This window comes from Stegastes partitus, unplaced genomic scaffold (assembly GCF_000690725.1).
Source record: "Stegastes partitus isolate 25-593 unplaced genomic scaffold, Stegastes_partitus-1.0.2 Scaffold1095, whole genome shotgun sequence".
NCBI lineage: Eukaryota > Metazoa > Chordata > Actinopteri > Pomacentridae > Stegastes > Stegastes partitus.
Window position 1 is genome coordinate 126,191 of NW_007578826.1, and position 8,820 is coordinate 135,010.

General features: G+C 40.7%; 1 protein-coding gene across 4 annotated transcripts in view; it reads right to left on the bottom strand.

Moving 5' to 3' along the window:
- crtc3 (CREB regulated transcription coactivator 3) overlaps nucleotides 1–8,820 on the bottom strand; it is a 49,134-nt gene that overhangs the window by 36,153 nt on the left and 4,161 nt on the right. For all 4 annotated transcript variants that reach the window (XM_008296022.1, XM_008296021.1, XM_008296020.1 and 1 more), the window contains exons 2-3: nucleotides 5,721–5,831; nucleotides 1,822–1,950 (exon numbers count right to left, since the gene is read on the bottom strand). In XM_008296022.1, coding sequence (XP_008294244.1) covers nucleotides 1,822–1,950; nucleotides 5,721–5,831 — 240 coding nt within the window. The remainder of the gene's footprint in view (nucleotides 1–1,821; nucleotides 1,951–5,720; nucleotides 5,832–8,820) is intronic.

The window sequence follows — 8,820 nt, forward strand, 5'->3', positions numbered from 1 at the left end:
AATTCTCATTGGTCGTACTTCAAAAGCCGTCCAGGTCTGTTCCATTAGTTTTGGTGCAGGAGAAACAGACTGTCTGGGAACACCGTTGCATTTTCACAGCTTTGAATTCGCTGGAGATCGCCAACATGACTTTGTTTTTAAAGGTTCCTGAGCGTTCACTTGGAGTTAGTTCAAAATCCTGCTAAGCTTGTAAATGAACCTCATCAGGTCATTCACCAAAGTGACCTGTTGATTGTGTTCATTGTGTACATTAATGCTGCATGGATTCTAGGGGCTTAGAAGCGAACTGCATTCATATATTGTACTCTTTTCTTGCCTCTTTGCCATGTTTAATGTCATCTGTTAAATTTGTGGATTCTGTGGAATTTCTTCCTCGAGATCGCAGGTTCATCTACAATTGCAACCGTCTGCAGCAGTGGTTTTAGATGCAAGGGAAAGCGCTCCTCCCTAACGTTAAGACGCTACGTGGGCGTACGATTAGGCGATCTTGACACTCATCAACAGGAAGCCAACACAGGATTCACCCTCCTACAGCCAAGCAAACACTGGCTGCACCTGATGGGACAACTGTTTCCCTACTGGACTCTCTGCTCCCACATTTCAAACCAGACCTGCACGGTGACTCGTTTGGAACTTATGTTGTGAAAAAGTTTCTGGAAACATTTGAGGGGAGACAGCTGCTGAACCCGTCTTCATTAAAGATTACCAACGATTAGTTTATAAGTTTTTCAGAAGTGTCCAGCTTGCACTGGTTCGCCTAATGTAGCCAAGACTTCAACTTTACATGAATAAGGAGCAGCAACACGACGTCCAGTCTTTTGAAATGCATCACGACACCATCTTAATGAATAGCTTGGCCGCTTACATAGACATTAATGGGAAGTGAATGATTCAGTGGATACTCAACAAGTCTCTGTTTTCTGAGAATCTTGTAAAGCATTCATATCCTGGGATTTACCCAGTCTGTCTACAGTTCTTGAGATATATTCATGATTCCGATTTTTGTGTGTTATTAAAAGTTGTCATTCGGTGTAAAGATGTTTTCTAATTCTTCCTACACTATGTGCAGAATGTTGATTGGTTGCGGCGTTACAGCTACTTCCTACTTAAGATAGCTTCTCCTTTTCCCAAATCATTTGCCTGATTAAGGTTTAGCCTTGGCACACTGCGGATAAATGTATTTTCAAGTTAGACCATGTCCAGAAGTTTTTTAGAAACTTTTGGATATAATGCAATCTGACCTATAAAATCTCTGAATTATGTAACTGTAGATCCAGTAAAATATTAACCACGATGTAGCAGAATAAAAGATGTTTCTGCTCTCACTCAATCCAACTGTGAGAAAATGAAGGGTTTAGCTAAGAGTCAAAGCGAAATCATTCACTGCTCTGCCGCCATTAAAACAATTAGACTCTCCTGCATCTGCTGATAGACATGCATGCAAATATATGCATGCACTCACAATATCGGTGTGCATTCGGAGTATGCTGAGAATTTCCTAATGTCAATGTCCATTAGGCAGAAGTAAAGCGCACTGTCTCTGCGTCACATTTCAGATTAGCATAATGACTAACTCTGTTCCCGAGGCTAGAAAACAGCTGCCTACACTGCTGAGTGTCGTCACATGTGAAACCAAACCATAAACACAAACCGCCATTAAAAAAATAAATAAATAAAAAAACTACAATGAGAGCAACCACCTGGAAGCCACAACGCCTACTCCCACGTTGCCCGTTTGACCTTTTACGATGACGACAACATCCGCATCACACAGAAACGTGCTTTAGAGATCTCCTACTGTTAAGACAGTCGGAAGGATATCTGCCGCCCGTGCTTGTCGATGGGTCGGCGGTGGGGAGAGTTGATGCGGTTGCGATCCCTGTGGACCCTCTCGACCAGTCCATGGTGGCGGGTCCCTCTGACTGAGTCCAACCCTGAAGGGAAGCCGCCCTGCGGTAGAGACAGTTTACATCAGACACGTGATTTCCCAAAGGTGGGCAGGAGGAGAGGAAAAGGGCATCTGACACGGTGAGCAATTGTATTGTTCACTTGAAATGCTCATTCATTCAATGAATGCTAGATTTTTAGTTTCTTTTTAGGTTTGGCTGACTCTTCAAACACAAATGGCTTCTGTCATTTCTGTCAAGACACAAAGGTCTAATTAAACATTCTCACAGGAGTTTATTCTTGGAAACTACTTTAATCAAAAATGCCACTGAAATGCCACATTACTGCATTACAGCAATAACGATAATTACATTGGAGCACTGCTTTGACCCGTCAGAAGGAATGAGGACGGCTCAATTATGGCCAAAATGATAATCACAATTATTTTTGAGCAATAGTGAGATTACTCTTTGATTTTTAACCCTTTAACGTTGTGCTAAATTCTTCCAAATGAACAAATTTTTGCATCAAAATAAGTCTCAAAACAATATTCCCCTAAATTTAGCAAATCTGAAAAAACACCTATGATGCTGAACATCTGCTTATCTAGAGACACCACAATTTACAGATGTTCCCTGAATGCCTCACATGCAGGCTATGATAGGTGTTAGCTAGGTGAGTATGCACAGAGAAGCTTCTAGTCTCCAGTCTGTTAGTGTCAAGACAGGAGTGTGACCAAAAATGACTTTGTTAAGAGTTGAAACAGATAGTTCTAACATCTGATCTACCCAAATTATAACAAGTGATTTTATCGAGTTCATTCCTGTAAGTGGAGTTTTCAGTGAGTGGAGGAAGTATTTTTTATTGTCAAAATCGCATTTGATCATGTCAATTAACCAAAATCATGACGGTGAATCATATTATATCAGTTCTGCAGCCATAGAGTGAATTTAAGACAAGATAAGATAAAATAAGACTTTATTAATCCCAAAGTGGGGGAAACTTGCAGTGTTGCAGTAGCAAAGGGAATAACGCTAAAATGTGTGGATATCAGCTGAAAAATTAAGAATTAATGAGAAGTATACATAAGCACTGTTGCTGCTGTACAGATTCTTTCATATGGAGAGATTCAGATTCTGCACAGATTCCTCTGAATGTGGAAAATAATGGTATTGCACACTTCATACATACAAGAACATTAATATTGCACAGTTCCATGAGTAGAAGGTGCACATTTTAGCATGCAGCACTGGTTTGCAGAAAATAATAATTATATCTGGTATACTTCTTGTACAAATTGAAAAGAATTCTTTCAAAGTCCCAATACTTGGTCAGATGTGCAGTGTGGTTCAAGCTGTCGTTTCTCTGTACATGATCCACATATGAAAGCTGATCATGACTCGCACAGAATCTAAACTGCATGTTGAGGCTTTGAGTAAAGTGATTTCGGTCTGTTTTAATAAGCTCTTTACAAGCTTTAGAGAGTACTGCATTAAGTATGCTGCACTCATTTAGTTAAATTACAATCGAGTGGAATCTAGAAGCCAATTAGTTTGTCGAGTTTTGTTCCCAAAAGAGAGGCTGAATGGACTCTATGAGCGAGGGGAGCTTTCTCCCTCAGCGTGGGGATTGATTTCTGGACGTGGGCACAGTGTTGCGATGGCTGCTCTGCCTCAAAGGGCTATTCTTTCCAGTAACAAGGGCACCTTTACCTGGACCTTCTGTATCCCAGCACTCCTTGGAGAGCTGACACAGATACAGGGCCCAGTGCGACAGAGAAGCTCTGTTAGATCGCAGACAGCAGTGAACTGCTTGAAGCGTAGCTGAGAACCACTGCATTGATATTTTATTCCATCTTTTTTTATTTTTTTTGCAGTCTGTAGAAACTCGTCTGAATTATTTAACACTCTCAGGAGCAGCTTGTTTGCACTTCTGAAGGTCCAGTACACTGTTTTGCTGTTTTTACAGCACATCAGAAGTGGGGGTCAGACACAATTAGCCTTGAAAAACTCCTAAGAGAGATCAAGACCTTGAATTTGGCAGATTGTAATCTCAAGGTAAGCAGAGTTTTAAAGAAAACATCCATGTTTGGTTTTACATCCTTTTGCTTGAAGAAAAGCAGTCACACTGAATAGACTCCACCGATTTCCACATCAGTACATCTTATGGCCGTGTTCAGATTGACATTAGCGCGGTGAGAAAAAATGCCGCCTCCTCATTTACTTGAACAGCAATGCTGCAATGATACAGCTGTGGTGCTGCTGCAGAAGGCTTCATCCAAAATTTAATAACATAAGATTAAAAAAACAAAAAAAAACCCAGCCAGGCCTGTCCAGTAAGTGTCGAACCTGGCTCAACTTTTGCTGCAACACAATGGGACATCACAGAGACACGTGCACATTCCTGATAAATTACTTCATAAGAACAGCCAGTTTACTTCATGATCGTCAGGACAGTGGAGGAAAGGAGCAGCCACAACTTTGCAGATTTGAAAAATGAACTAACATAGTATAGAAGTGGGAGATCTCACGATGTCATATCGCCGACAGTCTTAATGTAACGTGTGATCTCGTGTTCAGAGGAATCGTACAGACGATGTCATTACACGAATAAACAACAGTACTGTCCAGACTTTCTTACTCCAACTGATTTTGTTGTGAATTCTTCTTATCAGAGACTGTGCAGACTATGAATGTAGATTATTGCAGTTTATGCTAGTTGTGTGAGTTGATTAGGTAAGCTCTGTCTCCCGTGCCTTGTCCTCATTCAATTCCTTGATTAATTCATGGCACGGTGGTTACTTTTGCAGAATTTAGACATGATGTCAGGTATTTACCCTGTATTCAAGGTATTGTTGTGGTTCATAGCGTTCAAGCTTTATACGTTAAAAAATCTGACAAATGATTTAGCTCAATGTAAAGTGTAGCACATTTTATGCCGTCATTCCTGCTAAGGCTATCATTGTTGTAAAATGCTGGTTTAGTTGAGGCTGCACATTCGACAGTAGTCATTTTCTAACGTCTGGCAGTACGTTGAGGTATAATGTTGATCCATAAATGTCTTAAAGAGGACTCAGCTCTCATGTTACCTTTCTCTGAGTTTAACTACTGGGTATTTGTGCAGCATAAAAACATCTGGAATCATGTTTACGTCTTTCTCCGGAGTAAAGAAGTTATTTGGTGACTGGCAGGAGCTCTTTATCGGTCAATTAAGATTACCCAGTTAGTCTTATGGAGTGGGGAAAGTGCCAAAGCGACGGAAATACGAATCACCACTTCAGAGCAAAAACAGGATGTAAAGATTTGCAAGTTGGACCTTAAGATCCCGATAAATCTGTGAGAAGAGTTGTGATGCAGACGGCCTCAAAAAGTTCTTTCGGACAGATTTCCCGCCCTTAACACCATGTGTATGCAGCGTTTTGGCGTCTGATAAGTTTGTGTAAAATTGTATACTGGCACCTAAAGAAACCACTAATGCTTGTCTTTATTGAAAGCAGTGATGTTTTTGGTTTGAAACCAACTAACAAACACAGACAAAATGACACTAAGAAAGCAGGCAGGGTGGCACATAATGCTTTACATATGATTCAATTTACTGCACTAACCCTGGAATAATAAAAAAAATCAAAAGGCCGGTCTTCCAAGCAGGAATAATGCTTTCTCCTGGACTATAAGTAAATTCTATGGAAATGAATTTGGAATAGAGTGTCCAGTGAAACTGTAAAATCTGTCTGAGGCATGGTATTTAATTTCGCTTACCAAGAGAGGTGTTAATACATTTTAAATTTGTGCTTTGTGTGGGTGCTGTATATTCTGACTGTAATGAGTTCCCACCTGAAATTCAGCGCTGGTGTTGCCGATTTGATTGACGTTGGGCAGAGAGCCTCCGTAGTACTGCGCCCTCGACTGAGACAAACGAAGCTGCTGGATCTTCTGAAACTGCACCTGTCAGTCAAAAACACACGAACACACAAGTGTCAGAGGTTACACAAACTGAACATGTCGTCTTTGTATGTAAAGAAAACAAAGCTGCCGGACGAAAACTTACAACTGGAGCTGACCCCATGTCACTACTTTGTCCACAGAAACAGACATAAAACCAGATGTCACTTGGGATCCACTGTCGTTAAGAAAAAAAATCATTCTGTGCTCCTAAAAGTGTAGTTTTCATTTACAGATTTTATCACAGTAAAATCATGATGTACAGCAAGCAGCAACTCCATCTCTCATAGCAAGCAGCTACTAAACCCTCTGAATCAAAAGCTCCTATTATTTCATTTGTCGCATGGCGGTTGTAAAGAGGCAATGCACGAACGCATTAAAATAATTCGATTAAAAGGCAGCTATATTTGCAGTCAAACGAACACGAGTCACAGCGACACGTTCTAGGAAATGGCCAGTTTGGCTTCCGCTTCCCAACCAGCACCCGACACAGAGATGCCACAACAATTAGCTCTCGGAAAACAGAAGGCAGCTTGTTCTGCCAAGGTAAACAGATCCAGTGCTCAGCTGTGATCAGGAAAAGGCAAATCAGAGGGGCGAGTTTTCCTTAGACTGTCGAAAGGGCAAAATTTGAATCTCAAACACTGACCTTGTTTGATTTTTATCAAGGGATTTTACCAAAAAAAATTACAGACATCTCTCAAAGACAGCAAATATGACAAGAAACCAGGAACAAGCTTGGAAAATCTGACAAACAACCTCGTTTAAAAGTTTAAATGAGGCCAAATTCTGTTCATTTTGACAGTGGAGGGTGCATTTAACTTGTTTGCCAGCAGGTTTTCGAAAACCAATTTTTATCCTTTCATCATTTCAATCCATCCACGGCTATGGACGGGTGGTAGACAGAAACAAAATAAAGTTGCAGTAGTTACAACAACAAAAGCAAAAACAACCCTCACTGTCCTGCTGTGAGCTCATCTTTTATTTACGCTTGAACAGCGGTGAAGGATGAAGAGAAACATACAGCTGCCTTGATCACAAAATTTAAGTTGATGATTAATTGTAGAATTCATTGCAATTAATGATTTCATTGTTTGTATTTTTTGTGATCTTCTCATCATTTGAAGCCTCTGTTAGTTTAAGATGATGACTATTAGTGCCTTTGAATGCAACCTTTGTGCTGCAAACTGCCTCCTCCGAGTTCTCAGGCTGTCATTTTTCATTTGGCCTAAAACCAAATGTGCCCACAGCGGTGCTTTGGTGTTTGGCTTTGCAGCGAAACACATGTCTTAATGTCAATAGATTCTCATAAAAATGCAAGACAAGAAGTGAAGCGACAAGATGAACACTTCGTGCCATTAAACCAAAGCAGAAGAAGGGGCACGTATGGTGATAAAGTCATAAAAATAGTTCACTTCATCCAGCTGTTTATATACAGATAAGTGGAAATGATTATACAAAATGATCGCAGTCAGATCAAATACAGTCGTGACTCGATAATCCGACCCTTAACAATCCAAAACCTTGCTATCCGACAGGTTTTTAGGAAAAACGAACATAAAAAACAGCCTTAACATACCAACAGCCTTGGATTCTGACTCCGACATGACATTTTATGTCACCAATCAGGATAACGGCGTATTATCTGACTGAACAATCCCACAGATTGGTTACGTTCAGACTGCAGGACTTGATGCTCAATTCGGATTTTTTTGTGAAATCCAATTTTTTTGTGAGTTCATTCACATTTCCAATCAAATGCGACTTGTATGTGATCTGCTGTGTGAACTTCATACGACCCAAAATTGTCCTGCATGTGCAGAAGAGGACACGACAGCATCACATGCAGTGAGCGTGCTCAGTGTTTACAAAAGTAAACACAGAACTGGGACCGCTATCCTAAACTAGCATCAGCAGCCAAGTACTGCCTGTGTGTTGCGGCCACTTCCACCCCGTCGGAGCGCTCCCCTGGGGTCAGCTCATGTAAGTGCGATCAGAGGATTATGTCAGAATTTTAAGAAGTCTCATCGCAACACCAAAGGTTCAACTGAATCAGAGGAGGTACCCTTTAAATCATCAACTACAACATGAAGCAGGGACCTAAAATGTCATCTTCTCCCTCAGCTGTGGCCAGTGGATGTCAGACTGCCCCTGCCATCCAGCACAAAGCGATATATATATACAGTACAGAAAGATGTTTTAGAAATTCTCATGAGTGACCTGAATGCCCCAATGTCAGTAACATAGATTTTTGATGTAGTACATTTGAAGAAAAAAAAAATACAAAAACACAGTAATAACAAATCTGTATTTAAACCTCTTACTCAAATGTTGATGTTAGCCGTTACATAACATCCAACATGCAGATTTTACACATTTATCATTCACAAGGATGCTGACTCCCTGCAGCAAAGCAGCTGAGAGAAGGCTGGAGCCTGTCTGTACGTTGTGGTACAATGTTGGGTTCTTCAGAGTCCCTTTGGGAATTTATATTAAGTCCTTTGGTCGCTGGTGTAAATGTAAAGCAGCCACTTCTAATTCCAGCTGTTTGCTGCCAGTGTGTCCTGAGCCCTACCCGGCTTCAGCCTCCCTGACTGGGCTGTTCTGTCTGACAGGGGTCACTGACAGTTCATACCTTGTGGTAAACTTCACTCAGTGTCGCCTCAAAACCACATCCTCTTTGACTGGTCATTCAGGACTCTCCCTCTCACAGAAAGAGCAGATTGTGAACCAATGGCATGAGAATAATGTGAAAAGAGCCTTTATATCATCTCTATTTTTAATTCTTGGAATGTGTGCTGTATATGCTTGAAAATTTCTTGAATAACAACTCCTCTAAAAAAAAAAAAAAAAAAAAAAAGGCCTTGACCAGTTCTGAACCCACAGCTGAGCCCAAAGTTATTCATGCTAAATTTAGGAATTACAGTGAATTTTATATTTGGCCAACAGGTTTCTTGGAAATGAAATTACAACGTGACAAAAGATGGTCAGA